The sequence below is a fragment of the Equus przewalskii genome, chromosome 1 (genome assembly GCF_037783145.1).
Source record: "Equus przewalskii isolate Varuska chromosome 1, EquPr2, whole genome shotgun sequence".
Taxonomy (NCBI): domain Eukaryota; kingdom Metazoa; phylum Chordata; class Mammalia; order Perissodactyla; family Equidae; genus Equus; species Equus przewalskii.
The window spans coordinates 104,314,000-104,334,988 of record NC_091831.1 but is presented as its reverse complement, the minus strand read 5'-3'; the positions used below and the strand labels follow the sequence as shown (position 1 = coordinate 104,334,988).

Sequence of the window (20,989 nt, the reverse complement as noted above, 5' to 3'; positions counted from 1 at the left end):
CATGCACCCCCCGCCCACACAGGCGCAAGGGGGTGGCATTCAGTCAAGGACTGCTCCAGCTCACCAGACCTGACTAGTTGTAAAAAATGTGCTTTTTAAAGAGGACTTTTATCAGCTCATAAATCCCTCTAGAGTCTACTGGAAAGTTTTCTTGTGGCGATAGTGTAAACAAGGTCTTGAATCCCACAGAGTAGAAAAGACTTCCTTTTATGGACAGCACTGGAAGGGCTATGACTTTGGAATGGTTTAAAAGCAGTGTCACGTGGCTTGTTTGTGCTGATGTCACTTGCATCACTCCCCTGCTGGTGGCACCTCCTCAGCCCTGGGCCAGGGGGGCACAGAGCCAGGACACATCACGTGTTCTTGGCCCTGGCTGCACTTCTATTCAGGGATAAGTTAGTCGGCCAGAGAGGAAATCGCAGCTGAGCCATAGACAGGGGTTTCATGCAGTTATGGCCCTTTTTAATTTACTTTTTGGGGGGGTCCTTTTTCATAGGAAGTGATGGTGGGTATAGGACGGAGGCTTGTTTGCCCTCTGACCCAAGGAGGAGCTGCCAGTTTATCACTGCAAACACCCCACAAGACCTGTGGCTGTCAGGGGACAAGCAGGAGAGGGAGGGTCTCCTGGTAGGACCATGCTTTCTCTTTTTTAGGTTGAGAGAAAATTCCTTTTTCTGAGGTAGGTGGTATTCGAAGTGTTGTTTCACAGAGCACTCCATCCCAGCTCCACCCTCACTAGTTTGGGAACCCAGAACAAATTATTTAATCTCTTGTTACTTCTGCTTCCTCATCTACAAAAAGGGGGATATATACCATACCCTACTCCGAGACTTGTGGGGAGTAGAGCAGTTCACACACACTCACCCCTGCTGCTGGACACCCAGCACGTACCACTGAGAGCACTCACGGAACGTCAGCCCTGCGCGTGGTTGGTACCATGGCCTAGACGGACGTGGTTCCATTGGGAGGGGAAAAAACTAGTCAGTCTTCATGTTTTGTCTCATTCTTCTTCCGCTAGAACAGGGGTGGCAAACTTTTCTGTCACGGGCCACACAGTAAATATTTTGGGCTTGTACTCCAAATGGTCTCTGTTCCAACTATTCAACTCGCAGTTGTAGCTAGAAAGCAGCCGCAGACAATCTGTGGCTGCTCTCAGATGGGCGTGGCTCTGCTCCAGTAAAACTTGACTTACAAAAACAGGCAGCAGAACAGACAGCAAGCAAGCCTCTCTCCCATCCCCTCCCCCCACGGCCACACCCGCTTCCATCTGACTTGACCAGACACCTTCTTCCCATTTCTTTCAAGGCGGCTGAACAGGTGGCATAGGAGCTTCCCCTTTGCAGGCCGGGTTCTGTGACCCACGGGCTTCTACCCTTGGAACTTTCCCTGGGGCCAGACGTAAGCAGGTGGTCTGTGGGTCAAGTGATCAGCCTGACAGAAGGCTGGAAGCCAACCTGGGGTGCTCTGAGCTTCCTAGATATGAGGAGTTCCAGTTGGCCATTTTTATTGAAAAACATCTCTTTAGCTAGAAGTTTTAAAACAAAACAGGATAGAATTTTCCAGCAAGAACAGAAGTAGAAGGAAGGCACTTCGGTTTCAAGCTCACGTGAGAAAGGGCCACTGGCTGATCCCTTGTCAGAACCATGGCCTCTGTGTTCTGTGGCCAGCCTGGGCGTTGGCTCATTCGCTCTCCTGTTTACTTCAAAGGTCCACTTAGCTGGATCGCTCTGCATTCTGTGTTAATAAGAAGCATCCCCTACTCCCATAGGCATTCTGAACCCTTGACAAAGACTAGGCCGTTCCTGGGTCCAGACAGCTGACTGCACCAGCAGCGCCATGCCTCCTTTCTTCTTCCATATGTGGCCTCCTACTCTCTGGGGGGCTCAGTCCCATTGCCGGGAAGACTCCTGGTGCCCCATGAGACTCCGAGGGCTTCACAGAGGTTTGCAGCCCAAGTGCCATCAGGGCCCAGCTGGTGAGATGCAGGCTTAGCATGGGCTCCACACTGTTCTGCCTGTCCCTTGCTGGCGCAGAGACTCTTGTACAGGGCTCTCCTTCACTGCCTTATCGCCATCTGGCTTCAGGTCTTCACTGGGAGGACCTCTTGCTCAGTTCAGCACAGCCTGCATCAGAGGCCGGGCTCTGCCACTCTGGGGCACCAAGCCAGCAGCCTTCCCCCCGGGGTGAGACAGAGCCGGCAGACTTGGAATGGGCGCACCTCCCGTCCTGCGGTCACGCTGCCTTACACTGCCTCTTCCTCAGGTACTCTGCCAGTGGTCCCCTGCCACCAGGAGGAAGCTTAGAAACAGCATAGCTGGAGTTAAAAGAGAAATCACTGTTGGGAAAGCTCTGATCACTCCTCAACCTTATTAGTTGAAGAACCAGAGGTTTCCTGCATTCTAATTCTGGAAATAAGGTTTAATAAGTGGCTGCAAGAGATGCTTCAAATAGAAAGCTGGGTTTGTTGTTGTTTTTTTCTTAGCACTGTCCCCATAAATAATCTGTGCGATAACAGGCCCTGTGAGCGTAGATTTGTCCTTCCCAGGAAATGAGAGTTTGGGTTTTGTACTGTGCAGGGTCTTAGGTCCTGGGTTCTGGGAGAGGTGGATCCAGTGGTAGGACATAAGTCAGGAGAAGCTAAAGCCTTCTTGGGCCATCAAGAAGGAAAGCCAGAGACTCAGAGAAGCAGCAGAACTGTTTTCAGTGCTCTCGCTGTACGCATATAGGTGGGAAAACCACAGCAAGTGGCCCCGGAGGCTGCTTGGCCATGTACACCATTCCAGGTCCGGCCCATCCTCTGTCTGTCTTCACCTCAGGTTTGAGCTGATGCGCATGTGCTGGCAGTACAACCCCAAGATGAGGCCTTCCTTCCTGGAGATCATCAGCAGCATCAAGGACGAGATGGAGTCTGGCTTTCGGGAGGTCTCCTTCTACTATAGCGAGGAGAACAAGCCACCCGAGCCAGAGGAGCTGGACCTGGAGCCGGAGAACATGGAGAGTGTCCCCCTGGACCCCTCCGCCTCCTCGTCCTCCCTGCCGCTGCCCGACAGACACTCAGGACACAAGGCCGAGAACGGCCCAGGCCCTGGCGTGCTGGTTCTCCGAGCCAGCTTTGATGAGAGACAGCCTTACGCGCACATGAACGGGGGACGCAAGAACGAGAGGGCCTTGCCTCTGCCCCAGTCTTCGACCTGCTGATCCTTGGATCCCGAATCCCGTGCAGACAGTCACGTGTGTGCACGCTCGGCGGGTGGGGGGAGAGAGTTTTAACAATCTATTCACAGCCTCCTGTACCTCAGTGGATCTCCAGAACTGCCATTGCTGCCCACGGGAGACGGCTTCTCTGCAGTAAACACATTTGGGATGTTCCTTTTTTCAATATGCAAGCAGCTTTTTATTTCCCTACCCAAACCCTTAACTGACATGGGCCTTTAAGAACCTTAATGACAACACTTAATAGCAACAGAACACTTGAGAATTGAGTCTCCTCACTCTCTTTCCTTGTCTCTTCTGTCATCTCTCTCTCTCACCCCAGTCTCTCTGGTCTCTCTCTCTGTCTCTCGCCTCTCTCATGTCTCTTTCTCACACCTTTCTCTTTCCTTCTGCTTCATAATGGAAAAACATTTGCCGCAGACCCAGCCAGGACACCCTTTTTATCAGATTGAGGAAATAGTGTCCTCCCTGTGGCCCCACATTGCCCCTGTACACACCTGCCTGTCACCGTAGGTCTTTATAAAAAACATGTTGAGACGGAATTTTTTAACTATATCTCTCACCTTTTTAGGGACATGAAACTTAAAAAGGGCCATCATTCATCCAAGGTTGTTACCATTTTAACGCTGCCAAATTCTGCCAAAACCCTGAACCTTCTCCCTCACAACCCCTGCACTTGTTTTCTTGTTTCCAGAGGCATGGGGCGAGCATGGTGTCTGGGCCCTCCGTTTAAGCGCCACGCTGGTGATGCACTCCATCTGATCATCCCCTGGTGTTCTGTTCAAGTCTCGCGGTCACACAGGTCTGATTGCTTCTGACTAGGTTATGTTTTGGGGGAACTGGACAGAATGGGACTTTCTCTCAGTGAAGACGGGGAGAAGCTGAACTGGCTTCCTTGCCCCACCTCCTCACCCCCACCTTCTAGCCCCAGGAATTCTGGAGAAAACAGGCCCTGTCGAGAGCCTGGAAGACAGGCTCTGAGTAAAGGTCGCGCACGTGCCAGTCTCCTGTCCCCGCCCCAGCTCCCCTCCCAGCCCCCAAGGACACAGATGGGAAGGGGTTTCCAGGGACTCAGCCCAACTGTTTATGCAGGTTTGCAAGGAAAGAAATTCAAACACCACCACAACAGTAAGAAGAAAAGCAGTAAATGGATTCAAGCATTCTAAGCTTTGTTGACATTTTCTCTGTTACTAGGACTTCTTCATGGGTCTTACAGTTCTATGTTAGACCATGAAACATTTGCATACACATCGTCTTTAATGTCACTTTTATAACTTTTTTACGGTTCAGATATTCATCTATACGTCTGTACAGAAAAAAAAGCTGCTATTTTTTTTGTTCTTTATCTTTGTGGATTTAATCTATGAAAACCTTCAGGTCTACCCTTCTTCCCTTTCTGCTCACTCCAAGAAACTTCTTATGCTTTGTACTAGAGTGCGTGACTTTCTTCCTCTTTTCCCAGTAATTGATACTTATATAACATAATTTGCCATGAACTGTTTGATGCCTTTTGATAAATACATCCTCCCCTCCCCCCAGCCCCACCCCGTCAGTTCTGTTCTAACCCGTAGGCTCTGTGGGCACGAGGCTGGTGAGGGAAGGCGGTGGGCAGAAGGCGGCGCCGCCCCTGGGGCCACAGTCCCGGGGTGCCACACGCCCCTACTCAGCCTGCTCTCACATAGCATTTGAGTCTGTTACAGTGCAAGACATGATACAAACTCAGGTCAGAAAACAAAGGTTAAATATTTCGCACATCCTTGTTCAGTGTTGATAGTCACCGTTGTTGAAAAGCCTCACCTTCTCTTTCCCTTGCCTTTGTTCTGGTTGTGACACACATCTATCTATTTTTTTAATTCTTGGGTACAACAGCAGTTTTAACTGCAGACACTAGGTATTTGGATTACTTTTTTTTAATGGATATTTAATCCTTCCATCCCATGAAAAACAGCTGCTGAGTCCAAGGGTGCAGCGGAACGTGGTCCAGCGAGCCCCTCTGTGGCCTTCCGCCACCACCCTCCAGACCGACCTACCTGTCTTTAGAACCTGAAAATCCCCAGGGTCCTCCCTGGCACTTGCGGGGAGTGAGGCACAGGGGCGCATCCTCGGGGTGTCAGCAAGCCCACCGCCCAGTCTACCGGCCTGAGGACCAGGTTGGGGCAGTGCGGGCACCAAAGTGGCCGAGGAGCCCATGCTCACTCCCAGGGGACCAGAGCCCTGGCGCTGGCGCGCTTTTCCTTGGCCAGGAGTCCAAGTCCTCGGCCCGGGGGTCTTGTTTTGTTTAGTTTTTAGCACTTCTCACCAGAGTGATGACAGCACAAGAGTTGCTTCTGGGATGGAAATGTTTATGAGTAAGAACAAAGTTAAAATACAGTGATTGCTAGTTGTGACTGGAGATTAAACACAAAAAAGGAAGTTTGTAGTGCTTTTTTGCTTGTCAGTAGTTTCAGTCCCACGATTTTCTCTAGCCTCTGTGCCATAGTTTTTCCCTTTAAAAAAATGAAAAAATGAAAAAAGAAAAAAGGTAATTAAGAAGGAATTATATGTAGGAGTTTTCTTTTAATTTATTTTGTGATACCAGTTTCAATCACTGTAGAGAAGCCCCATTATGAATTTAAATACTGAGAAAAGGGTTTTTGTGTGTGTGTGCGTGTGCGTGTAAGACAGGACAGTTTTTGTTTTTTTGTGTTGTTTTTTCCCCAAACATTTATCTACCTCACTCTTATTTTTTATATGTGTATATATAAAAAGAATACATCTCACATTTCTCAGCACCTGACAATATGCCGTTGATACTGGTAACCTCATCCACACCACAGGCCGCACGCACCAGGTGAGGCAGGGAGAGGCCAGGCTGCGTCGGGGGCGGAGCAGCACTCACTCCCTGGGCTCCTCGCAGACCGCTTGCCTTCGTCTGAGATGTCTTGTTTTGCGTTGCTTTTGTTCTTCTCCTACCTTGTTTCCTAGAGGCTGTGAGGCGTTAGGATCCCCTCCCAGCTGGCCCTTGCCTGCTGTGAGGGGGGCGCGCCCAGCACGCAGTGGAGGCCTCCAGCCGGCCCAGGCTGGTTGTCTTTGAAACCAACTACTTTGTGCAGATTGAATGACGAACATATTCCATCATTGGAAGAGCAGTGGTGACCCAGGTTTTGAGGGTAGGAAGTGCCCGGGGGCAGACAGTCGCTGTTGGAAGCCCACTTGGCAGTGTGTGGGTTTGGTTTGCAGCCCTAGCCCCGGCCTGTGCCCCAGCAGGTTCACGTTGGCCGGGCACCGTGTCAGCACTTTGAGAGCTCGGTCCGCCAGGCCTTCTGTTCAAGAATGCAGAGGTTCCTGACCTAACAGCCAGTCCCACGTAGAATGTACAGAGGACAAAAGTCCCCTTCTCTCTCTCCAGACTGTTCTCCAACACTACCCTCACCACTTCCTCCCCCAGGGGAAAACAAAGATGTACCAAACCTTTGGGCTGGAAAGGGCTGGTGGTCGGCACAGAGCCTCCTTCTGGGGTGTCACGCCTCCCGCCAGGGCTGTGCCTCCATCCCGCTGTCCTGCTGCTCACAGGGGTGGATGGTGCCTTCCCCATTCCAGCAGCTGCTCTTACAGGCACTGGTGATTTTATCTGGGAAACATGGTGGGGGTTTTCCCAAAGTGTGGATGGCTCCTTTAAAGTTCCAGTACTGCAGTTAAGCTCAGGAGCATTTTCCCTCCTGCAAGAATACTACTCTCCTTTCCCAAGTCCCCTGGGATCGTAAGGTCATTGAGAAATACTGTTCGATCAGGGTTTTCTTCTTCCACACTGTAGGTGACCCCTTGGAATAGTGGCCTCTTCTCTCTTTTGCACATACCTACCGGTTTCCACAACTGGATTTCTGCAGATCATTCAGCTGGTTATAGGGTTTTGTTTAAACTGTCCGAGTTGTTGGTGTCATTTTGTTTTTGTTTTATGTAGGTGGTTTTTCTTTAAATAGAAAGAAAACACTAATAGCATAGTGCCCATCATAACAAATGCTTCAGAAACACTTAAATAAACGCGAAAATGATGCTTGTGTGATGGTGCAGTCATTTTACTGGACCAAACCACCCACCTTGACTATACCAAGGCATCTCTCCACAGTTCTAGCCTAATTTTATGCTCATTTCCCCACCTCTTCTTGATTTTTCTCTTTTGTATGCTCCAAATAATTTAATCTAGCTGAGTTGTGGCATTTTCCATGCAACCTCCTTCTGACAGCAGCTCACACTGCTTGAAGTGACATGAACCACTGAGGCACATCATTCAATTGATGTGAGCGTTAAAACATTATCACACACAGCCCTTCCCTGAGGCAGCAGGAGCTGGTGTATTCTGGAGACATTGTTGAACTGCAGCTGTGTGAGACCCTGACCACCCCAGGTCTCCTTTATGGGATGTTGTGACATTTGATACACAGTTGGAATGAGCTTTCCTCCTTGAAGATAGAAGACCGTGTTCGTGGCCAACACTGGCCTCTCCTTCCAGCCTGTTTCGTATGACTCGGAACAACACTGCAATGGTAGGAAAAGTGGCTTGGTAAAACAGAAAAGTGGTTATTGTGGAACTACCCAATGGTAAAATACTTGGCATGAAGTCATGTGTTTCAGTTGGGATAACAGATTTACAAGCCAAGTATGATGCCAAATTCTAGGCCAGTGTGTTCCACCGAAGCGTCTTTCTCAGCAGCCCACCTCTGGGGTGGCAGGTGGCTGTACATGATACAGGCCGCTGTTGTGGCAAGGTCACACTAGCTCAGATCGGTGAGAAGGCTAGGATGCTTGGTCCAAGGTCCTCAGCTGTCACTGTTGGGTCCTCCCAAGGTGGCCAGACAGTGTTGAAGGCAACTCCTTTCCAAAACGTAGGCACCCTCCAGTTGACAGTAATGCTCCATGGTATGCCTTGGCCCATTCCAGCAGTCCCAGTAATGCATTTAAAGTTTGGGGTTTGTTCTTTTGTTAATGTTACTTTTGTGTTTGTCAGCTGTCTTTTCATTTCCTGGGCTAAGCAGCATTGGGAGATATGGACCAGAGATCCACTCTTTAAGAACCAGTGATGAAAGTCAAACTTTCTTACTCCCCTCTGACGTAGTTGGTGGCACAAATGAGAACTTCGAGAGAGGATGTTGTTAGATTGAACCTCTGTTGCCAGAGATGCTGAAGATACAGACCTTGGACAGGCCAGAGGGTTTCATTTTTGGCCTCCAGCTTAGATGACTAGTTGGTCATTTAGAGAAAAAGCAGATGAACACTCCTTGATGGTGGAATGATCAGGCAGTAGGAAACCATTAACGGGTCATGACACGACATGAAGAGAAGAATTGCGAGCAGAAGGGTACAGGGCTTGGAAGAAGTGTGGGCCATGTTCTGAACTTGATGGTTTCTGAAGGTTTCTGAAGGTGTTTCAGACCACATCAAGGCTCAAGAGTCATCCGTGGGCGTTTGGTTTCAACAAATAAAACTAACATCCTACTTTGGAAACTGTTATCGCGGAGTTAAGTCAAACTGTTCAAGAACTCGAACTGCATCACACCTGTCAGTTGTCAGTTCTGGGGCATGACTTTTAGAGTTTTGTTTTATTTTGTTTATGCAAGAACATAATGATCACTCATCTGTATGTCCACGTTTGTGTGTGTCCACATCTTTCTGGTAAACATTGTTTTAATTAGTCACTCATTAGCGTTTTCAATAGGGCTCTTAAGTCCAGTAGATTACGGGTAGTCAGTTGACGAAGATCTGGTTTACAAGAACTAATTAAATGTTTCATTGCATTTTTGTAAGGACATAGAATAATTTTATAAAATGTTTGTAGTTTATAATTGCCGAAAATAATTTAAAGACACTTTTTTTCTCTGTGTGTGCAAATGTATGTTTGTGATCCATTTTTTTTTAGGACACCTGTTTACTAGCTAGCTTTACAATATGCCAAAAAACGATTTTTCCCTGACCCAAGACGTGGTTCACCCTCTTTTCTCCCATGCTTTGTGCCCTAGTTTATAACAAAGGAATGATGATGATTGCGGTAGTTCTGTATCTTCAGTATCTTGGTCTTCCAGAACCCTCTGGTTGGGAAGGGGATCATCTTTTACTGGTCATTTCCCTTTGGAGTGTAGCTACTTTAACAGACTGAAATAACCTCATTGGCCAAGGAAACAGCAGAGGTGCTGCAGTGCAGCGGCGCCCAGGGCGCCACTGAGCATCTGGTCTGGTAGCTCTGGCATTTGCCATTGTTGCGCGATGCCTGGAGATGGAACGACTGGACCGCACAGCTAACGGTTTGCCCAGTGACCGCCGCACACAGACTTAGCACACAAAAGAGGATAATTCTGGTGCACGCAGGCCGTTTGCCTACATGCCCTGTATCATGATCAATGCTTTGTTAAAGCAAGGAAGAGACCCTATTTATTTTTATTTAAGGCAGAACACCGAAGATACATTTTTCCAATACAAAACAAGTTCTTTTTAATAAAAACTACACAAAAGTTTTTTTTGTTTGACTCCATTTCCTCTAGCTCCCAATGGATTGTTGGCCATGTTCTACACAACTCCACAAAATCCCCATCATTGGAAACATCTGGATGTTTTGCACTATATGGGAGAAAGGTCCAGAAACAATTTGGTTTTTGTTTTCAATTTTTCATTCGGATCTTTGGCGTTGCGTAGACACATCCACAGGTGGAATAGATGCTTGGCAAAAACACCTGTCTGCTTTCTAAGCCAGTGAGGTTGAGGTGAGAGGTTTGCCAGAGTTTGTCTACCTCTGGGACAGAAAAAAATCAAACCAGAAGGCGCGATGGAATGGATGCATCGCAAATAATGCATTTTCTGAGTTTTCTTGTTTAAAAAAAAAAGTTTTTTAAAAAAAGGAAAAAAAAAGGTAATAACATGGCCAATTTGTTACATAAAATGACTTTCTGTGTATAAATTATTCCTAAAAAAAATTCCTCTGTTTATATAAAAAAATCAGTAGATGAAAAAAATTTCAAAATGTTTTTGTATATTCTGTTGTAAGAATTTATTCCTGTTATTGCGATATACTTTGGATTCTTTACATTATGAAAAAAAGAAACTTTGTCTATTTTGAATGGCTGAAGCTAAAGCAACTTTAGTTTCTCTTACTCTGCTTTTTTCTAGTAGTTAAAGTACTACATGGTTTAAGTTAAATAAAAGAATTCTGTATGCATTTTTGGTCTCTGATTCTGTTCCCCCCTTTCTGGAAGAATCAGCACACTTCTGAGGCTGGGAAGCTGAGCTACGGGTGGCATTTGTGTTCACACATGTCGCTCGGAGGTGTTCCGTGTGAGACTCTGCTTGCTTGCTGACAGCTGAACCTTCTCAGCATGCAAATTGCTGGTGAAGTCAGGGAAGATATTCTGTTTCTGACTCCATTAAATCAGCTAGGAGAAAATTTGAATACATAAAATACAGAAATCTGTATTTCATTTTTGACTGATTTGTAGACTTTTCCTATACCTTCCACTGACTAAAGGCAGGCCAAGGCAGGTTTGATCTGGGTGACTGGGGCAACGACTTAAAGTCTTCACGCTTCCTTGTCCTTGTTGGTACCTCATGGCCAGTGCACCTCCTCAGAGGGTGCCAGTGAGAACCGCGGACGGGCACCAGGATGCGGCTCCCAGGAGGTCCTCAGAAATGTTACTTACTTTCTGGCTGATGCTCTTGGCCTGCCCCAGGGCCTCCAGAATCCAAGCATCATTATCTTTGTCAGGGAGAAATGGTTATGGTAGGAAATGTAAATTATATGTTCAAAGGAAACAAGTTGTGAATGTTCTAGAATCACCCCAGAGATGCTTAGACACATCAGGAGGACAAAGTGATCATTCACTAAACTTTGATCATGGGAAATTATACTCCAGTAAAAAAATGAGGCCCCCAGATAAAGGGCTAAATGACAAGGGTGGGCAGTAGCCAGAAACCAAAGGCCATGCTTACCGAAGACCTGTGAGTCTCATGAGGATTTGGACCTGAAAACAAAAGGCCTAAGAGGGTGCTCTCTCAAACTTGATGTTGCCCCAGGGTGTCTGCTCACGCTTGTCACAGAGTGCCTGGCACTCGGGAGTCACTAGATGACCGGTGACTAAAGGCAGCTCGTTTCTGAGGCTCAGATGGATGTCTGGGCTGCGGGTGGGGTGGAAGCAGGAGTCCGGTGTGGCCCTCCCACGTTCCTGGTTGGTTGACGCCGCACGTCCTGATTGCCATGGTGTGTTCCACACTTGTCCTCAGCCAGAAGGAGCAGCAATTTCTCTTGAGGCTGAAGGTGCTGGGTCTTTCGAAGTGTTAGAACCTCTCCCCACCGTGCCACTTCTTAAGACCACAAACCCAGCAGGGCTATTGCTATATTTACCCTCACAGGTCCAGCTACCAGCCCATACTCAGGAAGCTGTGTATTTTTATAGTGTTCTCTCATCGCTGACTGACTTTCACATCCATTCTCTCCCTGGATCTCCACAACAACTCTGCAAAGGAAGCATTTTTATTACTCCGTTTTATAGACAGTAAATACACAGACATGCTCAAGACCCCCCAGCTATTAAATGTCCAACTGAGGGCTCAGCCTTTTGAAGCTGTGTCAACTTTCAAACTGACTCAGAACTGCCGCATATCAACCATAACTAAACAGACCCCAGTGTGTATCAACAGGGGATGGCAGACCACTTAGACTAGCACGTGAACAGGCCCTCTGGAGTTCTTCGTAAAGAACTTTGGAGGCCACAGAGGGGGCGATGACGGGGACATTCATCAAGAGGGAGGTCTGGGCCTCCCACCTGGATGACTTCTAAAAGTTTGTAAAATATGTATGATTTGGCACTAATCAATTTGAAATAACACTGGAGCCAGGTCCCAGAGGCCCCCTGCTTGCCACTGTCCTGAGACAGGAGTTAGAAGAAGGGGGATCCAGGGCTCTGGGTAGCAGGTGTTTGCCTACAAATATAGAAGACTCTCCACATTAACAACCGTGCAGCCGGACCCACGCATACTGCCCAGACCATCCCACCCCACTTGCTGGCTTTGATCTGCTACACTGTGACTTTGATCTGTTTTATGTCAAGTGAGCCAGTTTAATTTGCAAAGGGAGTCCTGTAAAGTCTACTCCAAAGGCACAAGTATGCTGAAGGGCTAACGGCAGGACAAGCAAGGCCTGCCCAGTTCTTTTGTTACTAAGTTGAAGATGCTTTCTCTTACAGTGAATGAATCTGGGCACTAAGTGACAATGATTTTTTTAATGTAATTAAGTGGGAAATGATAGTTGAGAGCACACCAACGTAACAAGAAATTTCCCAGAGCTTAGCCACCTTCAACCCCTTCCTCTAAAGAACAATGTTGCTAATGGGGTTCCCAATAGAAATTTGCCCCCAGAAAACACGGGACAAGCAAAACCTTGCTATGACCACCTTGGCACAAGACCCAGTACAGTGGCATACAGGCAAAATGAAAGATGCAGAGGGGAGATTCTGTTTCTAAAAAGTTGGGGATAGTACTGACCATGGCAGAGAAGCTAAACCTAGCTATTGACCTTTGCTTTAAGACCAAATGCTACTGGTCAGAATACAAAATGGTATAGCTGCCATGAAAAAGAGTATGGCAGTTCCTCAAAAAATTAAACATAGAATAACCTTATGATTCAGCAATTCCACTTTTAGACATATACACAAAAGAACTGAAATCAGGGACTCTAACAGATATTTGCACACACCAGTGTTCCAAGTAGTAATATTCACAAGAACCAAAAGGTGGAAGCAACCCAGAGTCCATGAAAAGGTGAGGGGATAAACAAAATGTGGTCTATACATATGATGAAATATTATTCAGCCTTAAAAAGGCAGGAAATTCAGACTCATGCTGCAACGTGGATGAACCTTGAAGACATTATGCTGAGTGAAATAAGCCAGTCACCAAAGAACAAACGTGATCCCGTTTATATGAGGTCCCTAGGGCAGTCAAATTCAGAGATGGGGGGTAGAATAACGCTTGCCAAGCGCTGGGGGGAGGGTGGGGAGAAAGACTGTCTAGTGGGGACAGAGTTTCGGTCTGGGATGATGAGAGTTTTAGAGACAGATGGTAGTGATGGGTGCACAAGTTAATGTACATAATGCCACTGAACACTTCAAAATGGTTTAAATGGTAAATTTTATGTTTATTTTACCACAATTTTATAACAAAAGAAAAACCAAACACTAGAGACTCAGTGGCTCAGAAGCTGTCCACAGCACCTGCATGCCAGAGCTCGGAGGCCAGGAATGGGGCGCTCGAGTGGTAGCTACATATGTGTTTCCCCATGGCCAGCTGAGCATGGATCGACTCAACACATGGGGCTCTGCAGAACAGGTCCGTGGTTCCTGCAATCTGGGCAGGACCACACAGGCCCGCTGCATGGTCTTTTAAGAGAAAAAAGAAAAATTACTAGGATTTCATTTTATTGTCTTGAAAACCATAACTGAAGCTAGTTAATCCCTTGTGAAATGTCTGCCTTTCAGAGTGTTCTTCTCTCTTCTGACAATAAAATAACCCTTCTTGATTTCGTTGGGCTAATTCACAATTTTTTTCTCTGTGTAAACTGTTTTACAAGCAATTTTTTAAAAAGCCTCTCAAAGCACAGTTGAACTCTGCACACAGAATTGAAACATTTCATTTTCTCTAAAGGAGCAGTCCCCCAATAGGTTCCCCTTGGCTGGAATCACCAAGGTTGAGTTTTCTGCAAACCAGGCTTTGAGCTCGGGCTTTCTCAGTCTCCTCCAGCATTTCCTGGATGATGACTTGCAGGGCTTTTCCCAGCAGACTGGCGGGGAGCCAACGAGATAGTGGAGGGACGTGGACAAGCACCGCACACCCATTTCCATGATGCAAAGACAGGTAGTAGGTGTAATCGCAGACATATCTGCAACCACAGGAAACACCACATTACTCCTTGGACCAACCTCAAACCTCAATGAAATGTGAGCAGAACTCACAAAGAATGCAGCATCCTCAAAACATGAGGAGGCAGGACTTGCCCTGGGAGACTTAGGTTTTGTTGTTCTGCCTCAGAAAGAACATGTTGCTGGGAATGAGGTGGGGAGAGACTGGCTCTTGGCCTCGTGGTCCGCTAACCAGCAAGTGACCAAACCTGGGAAGGGACTAGATTTTCGACCTAGTCAAAACACCTTTGCCCCGAGAACCTGTCTCATCCACGTCTGCATTGAGTCATTCGTTCCTTTACTTTTTGGGGGCAGGAGAAACTACCTACTAGGGGGTGGGAAGGTCAGAGTTTGGGAAAACAAAGGTAAATTAATCTTTGGGGCTAAATCAGAATACTTAACTCACAACTTTGGCTGCAATAAATAAAAATAAAAATAAAGCATCTATAAAATGTTAGTGGCTCTCAAAATACGCCTTTCCACGTCTTCTCTGTCAATGCTCCAAAGGCCGGGTTTGGAGAACGGGCCTTGGAACCGAGGCCGCAGTTGGCTGTGAGCAACGTGCTGGCCTGGAGGGGCTACAGGATGGCCTCCTGAAGGAAAACCGGGGGCATTCCAGAAGAAACAGTGACGCTGCAGCCATTCCTTCTCCCCTACCTGCTCAGTCAGCCGACACCCACAGAACATACCTGCCTGCATCCCGGGAAAACGCCACCTCCACGCCCTCCACAGCCACGCGCCTGCTGACCGTCTTCATGCTGACCCGCGAGGTGATCACTTCCGGGCCATGCGGAAGGCACACGCCGCGGTCGGGCCGGAAGCCCCGGATGTCGGCATCCCGGTAGCCGCGGTTCTTGCCGCACTGCTCCAGAACGATGGCCTTGGCCGTGGCGTCCAAGCCCACGTGTACCGCGAGCTGTGTAAACACACGTGAGATGAACAGGCTGAGAAAGAGGGAAACTGAGGTCTGCTCAGCTCCCCAGGTGTGGGAGAAGGGCCAAGCTGAGGGAGAGCTCGAGTGCCAATCATCTCACACCCCAGATCTGCCTTGCAGCCGTGATCCCGGCCTGCTCCCCTAACGAATGTGCTGGAACAAGAACAGCTGGACAGAGACCCATGTGGCATTTAATTCAAATACTTGTGTGTTTCAAAATATTCTCACAGGGTGGCATACTCCCTTTCTTTCCCTGGGGTCCAGCTGGTATTGAAGCTGGTATCTGGAGAAGCTTAGCATTGCAGTGCAATCTTCCATCTCTTTTATGAAACTCTAATAAAGGAAGTTAGAAACAGCCTAACAAAATATTGTTCGAACTTTTTTAGATGATTATTCTTCCTCTTTGAAAAATAGCTGCTGAATGTTTTATCAAAACATTTGGGGTGTTGTCTTAATGGTTTGGTGGTGTAGGTTTTGTTAATCTCATCATCTGGTCTTAGTTTTTTTGGATATTTGTACCCGTTTTTTTATGTATTAACTCTGTTTGAATAAAACAGGCTGTGTGATGAAGATGGGCCCTCCCCGGATGGGCTACTCTCCCACCTCCCAGTGTGAGCGACCCTCCAACTACTCCCCAAGGCCCAAAAGGTCCTCGCCTCATGTCCCACCTCACAGCCAACCTGCTCTGCACGGGCAGGGCTGGGACCTAACCCAGTGGCCTGCCTCTCTGTTAGCTGGAAACTGTCTTTGAGCCCTGACTGGGAATAAAGCTTTCATTTCTTTTCTTCCTTCTCTCTCTCCAGAGTCTCTTTCCAAGAGCTATGCTATATTTCAGCTTAAACTTTTGCAAACAGACCCAGGACCTTACAAAATCGGCTGGGACCTTACTGGTGGGATGTGGGGGCAGGGTGCACTTCAGCCATCAACCCTAGAATGAGGGTCCAGGGGTTCCTGGGCTCTGGGGCTCCACCACGTCTTCAGCCTCCTACGCCTACTCCTGCCCCACCGCCTCCCCAGCTGTCATTTACTTGCGGTTGAAGATCTTCCCAGATTCTGGTGACCCTCTGCTTCACCTCCCTGTAATCCACAGGCAGCTGAAGAGTCCGCAGCTCCACCTCCCTGTCACTCCCCAGGCCCAGCTTGGAGAGCTCCTGCAGAAAGAAGCAGGCAGACTCACCTCGTTTGATGGAGGGCCAGGGGGAGTCCCTGAAAAGCCAACACTTGGGATCATCCATGCCACTCCCAGGGGTCTTCCGTGGGCCTAGACCCTGCCCTCAAGGAGCTCACACAGTGGCAAGGGGCCGGCAGAAGCGCCATGGTTCCTGCCTCTGGAGGCCCCAGGAAGCCGTTCCCATCGAGGTGTGGTACCCCAGAGGCATGTCTGATCCAGCCTGCGGGTTGGGACATAGTTCACAGAGGGGATGCAGGGAGTTCTAAGGCACAGAACAGGGTGAGCCAGGTGACGAAGAGGAGAAGGGCGTGCCAGGCAGAGGGAGCTGCAGAGAAACAGGGCAGCATGAGAGCCTGAGGCCTTTGAGAAACGTGGTATGACTTGGCACTCTGGCGGCGGCAGGCTGGGGGTGGAGGGCAGAAGCCTTCTTCTGTGTGCCCTGCACCTCCAAGGACAGGGCGTTTAGCACCCTGGACTTGGATCCGTGCATTAACTGCCTGTAGCACCCCCAGGCATTTTGAGAAGTAACCCACCACCCCAATAATGTATCGACGGCACTACACATCAGGGAAGGATGAGAACAAAGCTAGAGAAGTCTGTGGAAGCCAGATTGAGTCTTAGAGGTTGGATTTGATCCTTAGGGCAAAAGGAAGCCATCTAAGCATTGTGCACAGGCGCGAATGAGTCAGAGCTGCCTCCTGAGGATGGAGGAGGCGGCGGAGTGGGCTGGAGGGCTCCTTAGGGTTGACTTTGGACTGCTGAGTTTGAAGGACCCAAAGGAAGTTGGTCCCTCTGCTCTGTGTGCTTGGAGCTCACAGAGAGGCTTCTGGGGAGACGCTGGCAAGTCAGGGCAGCAAAAGCCACGAGTCTAGGTGAGATCTAGATGTCGCCCACACAGGGAGAGGAGGAGAAGGGCTATGGAGAAAACTCAAGGTCAGGGAGCATCCTCTTCCAAGGGCAGGAGAAATGGCAGACAGTTTGGAAGGGAGAAAAGCAGGAGAGTGAGATCTTAGAGGTGTGCATTTCACTGTTGGTAAAAGTTGAATTAGGAAACTAAAGATCATCCTGAAAAGGCCAAATCCTTTCCCTGTACCAGGAGCCGTGCTTGTCAGCAAGATGGTTTTGGATTAGCATCTCCATTTTTCTTGACTCCCTTTCCTGGCATTTCAGGACATCCAGGAGCATGCATCGCTGGGTCGAGGGTACAGCAAGGGCTGTCTGGTCTGCCCTAAGATTGCAGGCAGGAGATTCCAGGGCCTGGCCCTGGGCTGTGGAGGAGCCGGGCGGGGATGGCGTGTCCAGATGTGGGTCTGCCTGTGCTGCTTTCCACAGGAGGGCTGTGTTCCTTCTGGCTGACTTTTGGTGTCTCAGGTCTGTCCTCAACCAGGTCAGCCTTCCTGAGGGGCTCTGCTCTGTCCTCCAGATACCACCTCAGAAGCCCAGTTCCCTTGACCAGCTCAGGCTTTGTTCATTTCCAAAAGTAAATGCCAAGACCACATCCCCACTTGGGCCTTGAGGGAGAATTCATTTGCCTGATTGATGGTGGGAGGCAGGAAGGAGAGCCAGGCCACACAGGGCAGTGGGCTGGAGGGCCATAGAGGAAGTGGGCTGAGCTTCCAGCTGGACATTCCAAGGGCCCAACAGACCAAGGGGGTTCTAGACAAGCCCGAGTTCCTTGTGACGCCATCTGGGTCCCCTGTCCTGCAGGGGTTGAGCAAGGTTGCACCGGCCCCAGCTCCTTCAGGATGCTCCCAATTCAGGGAGTGGGGGCTGGAAGGCACCACTCTTGGGTCACCTTTGGCTCTGTCATGAGGATAAGGAGTCCTTGGCTTGGCTCAGGGCTGCTTCTTGGAACCCAACCATCCGGGCAGAATGAGTTTCTTCTACTCAGCAGAGTTCTCATGGGGTCTGGCTCTGAGAAAAGGCTGCACAGGAGCCTCAGAACCAAATAGAGTTGCCTGGGAATCTGCTTTCAGGGCTGTGCCCTGAAGAGCTGTCCTAGTTTGGTTGGCAATGGAAACATTGATTAATTATGCTCAGTAAGCCTGCAAAGAAAGCAGTGCCCTGGGACAGAGACATCCACCCTGAGCCGGGCAGGGGCAGGCCCTCTCTGGCTCAGCAACTCCTCCAGTCCCCCCACCCCCCAGCCCAGCAGTGATTGGTCAATGCCTCCTCTTCACATAAGAACGCAGCTCTGCTTCAGAGCTGGCTCTAACGTAAAGCCCAGACAAGGCAAGCCACAACAGGAACCCCGGTTTTTTTCTCCACCATAGGTTTTTCTTTCCAGCCCACCTCAAGCCAGCTGAGGAAGGAGAGAAGAGAGAGCCTCTGGATGTCTTGTCAAAGACCCTCCAGCTGCTGCCTGAGTTTAGGGGCTGGGTTCGGGGAGAGTCAGTTTCCTGTGGCTGTGATGATAACGGACTATAGACGGGATGGCTCAGAACAGAACCTTATCATCTCAGGGTCCTGCAGGAAAGAAGTCCCAAATCAAGGTGGCAGCAGGGCGGTGCTGCCTCTGAGCCCTGTAGAAGGATCCTAGCTTGCTTCTTTCAGCTTCTGGTAGCCCTAGACTCTCCTTGGCTTGTGGCAGCATGACGCCAATCTTCACATAGCCTTCCCTCTGGGCATGTCTGTCTCTGTGTCCAGATTTCCCTGTTTTCTGAGGACACTAGTCATATTGGATTAGAGCCCACCCTAACGACCTCATCTTAACTTGACTGTTTGCAAAGACCCTGTCCACATAAGAGCAGAGTCACAGGTACTGGGGGTGGGGACTTCAACATCTTTTGGGGGCACACAACTCAATCCATAACTCTCTTAGTCCATGAGAGCATCACTCTTGCCAAAGTAGAAAGTGCAGGGAAGCCAAACCGTAGATCTCCTTGGCATTCATAGAGCTGGCGTGGAAGGGAGGGCATTTGACGTTAGACTTGAGTCCCCTGTGTATTTTACTTATCTGAAAGATGAGGCCCAGGAGATTAGAAGGTCCCACTTCTGTTCATCAGGTATTTCCTTTCCAGCTTCTGATCTGGTGCTCAAACACACTGGACTTCAGGCTGACATTAGAATCCACGGGCTGGATTCCAGCGGAGCTGCTGGTCTGGCGCTGCACTCCATAACCAGCCACAGATGTCACACGTTGCCTCATATCAACTCAGGTCACTTTTTGCCACCAAATAACTTTTTAAAAACTTCTAATTTTTACAGGTCTTTGGATATCGGAATTTCAGATAAGGAATTGTGGGCCACTATAAACTTGAACTTGTTCACGTGTTGCCTTGAAATTATTCTCCTGTATCTTCCTGGTATATTTTTTCTTCCTAATTAGAATGTCACCCTCTTCCTCTTTCCCTCCACAGTTGTCCTGATGAAGGCAGAGCCTGCAGCTTGGGGGATCTGCCCTGTCACCAGTGACAGGGACTCTGCTAAGGTGCAGCCAGCCTCCCCTGGGAGGAAGCAACCATTGTCACTCACGCTGCGGGGCTGGAAGTCCCAACCCTTGCTGGTCCCCCTGGAGCCCTTCAAGTAGGGGGAAGACCAACTGGACCCAGCAGACATCCCCCTGGAGGATGGAGGGCCGACAGGAGAGCACCTGCAGCCTCCCCTGGCCACAGGCCTTGCGTGGGCCTGGCCGAGCTGCTTGCACAGCGATGGAGGTCTGCAGCCGTTCTGAGGTCACCAGGAGGGGTGGTTGGATGTATCCGTGTAGGGGGCTTCTAGGGACTGAATGTTTGTGTCCCCTCTAACCTGGCATGTGACAGTATTTGGAGATGAGCCCCCTGGGAGGTAATTAGCTTTAAATGAGGTCAGGACGGTGGGGCCCCCAGGATGAGATTAGCGTCCTTACAAGAAGATGAAGAGCCCAGAGCCTTTCTTTCTCTGCCAGGTGAGGACACAGCAGGCGGCCGTCTGCCACCTAAGAAGAGGGCTCCCACCAGGAAGCGAAGCTGCTGCTGCCTTGATCGGGGACTCTCCAGCCTCGAGAACTGTGAGAAATAAACGTCTGCTGTTTCGGCACCCAGTCTGTGGTATTGCGTTCTAGCAGCCCCGGGGCTGACCAATAGAGGCCTTCCAGTTGCTAATGAGATGAGGCCTGGTCGAGTTTGAGATACATGCCAGCTCATCCATCCAGCTCGTTATAAAGCTTGAGGGGCCGCAGATGACCCGGGACTGCCGTCGGGATCCGATTTGAGATATTGAGGAGCTCTTTCCAACTGGAAACATGGAGCAAGCCTCCAGGCACTGCCTCATGTGGACACTCTGCTCTCCCTCTCTCAAACATGCACACACGCATGAGTGCGCACACACACACTTGGTGTCCTGGATCACCTACACTGTGACTCATGGCACAAAGGGCACTTTAGAGAAATAAGCCAAGCTGGGGGTCATCGCCAGCCTAAGCCTGGGTTGAGGAGGACGCAGGGCAGAAGGGGGCAATGTGCAGAGCCAGACCCCAACCGTAGCTCCGCAGGGAAAGGCATGGGCTTGGGGGTCAGAAAGACATGGGTTTGAGACCTGGCTCTTCCACCTTTCAATAGATCCACTTGGGCATATTATTGAACCTTGGTGCACGTCAGTTTTCTAATCTGTGAAATGGGGATAATTAAACATCAGAGGGGTTTTCACAAATATTACATTATTATGTGCTGGCACATAATGGGGGCTTTCTGTGGGGGATCAATGCTTCTAATTAGCCCATATTCATTTGAGAAAGTCATGCAAGAGGAATTTATCAAAAGTGACATTTATTAGAATTTG

The 20,989-nt window shown here is 49.1% G+C and overlaps 2 protein-coding genes across 5 annotated transcripts in view; one reads left to right on the top strand and one right to left on the bottom strand.

Annotated features, from left to right (window-relative positions):
- The window catches only part of IGF1R (insulin like growth factor 1 receptor), a 291,645-nt gene extending 281,249 nt beyond the window's left edge, over positions 1 to 10,396 (top strand). For both annotated transcript variants that reach the window (XM_070619913.1, XM_070619922.1), the window contains exon 21: positions 2,817 to 10,396. In XM_070619913.1, coding sequence (XP_070476014.1) covers positions 2,817 to 3,198 — 382 coding nt within the window. In that variant the 3' untranslated portion in view covers positions 3,199 to 10,396. The remainder of the gene's footprint in view (positions 1 to 2,816) is intronic.
- PGPEP1L (pyroglutamyl-peptidase I like) overlaps positions 5,486 to 20,989 on the bottom strand; it is a 41,883-nt gene continuing 26,379 nt past the window's right edge. The window contains exons 3-5 of one of the 3 annotated variants that reach the window (XM_070619943.1): positions 16,089 to 16,211; positions 14,816 to 15,042; positions 5,486 to 11,687 (exon numbers count right to left, since the gene is read on the bottom strand). In XM_070619943.1, the coding sequence (XP_070476044.1) occupies positions 11,537 to 11,687; positions 14,816 to 15,042; positions 16,089 to 16,211 (501 nt within the window). In that variant the 3' untranslated portion in view covers positions 5,486 to 11,536. Of the gene's footprint in view, positions 11,688 to 13,342; positions 14,108 to 14,815; positions 15,043 to 16,088; positions 16,212 to 16,237; positions 16,473 to 20,989 lie in introns of those variants that run through there. The other 2 variants (XM_008533233.2, XM_070619947.1) reach the window with 2 other exon arrangements.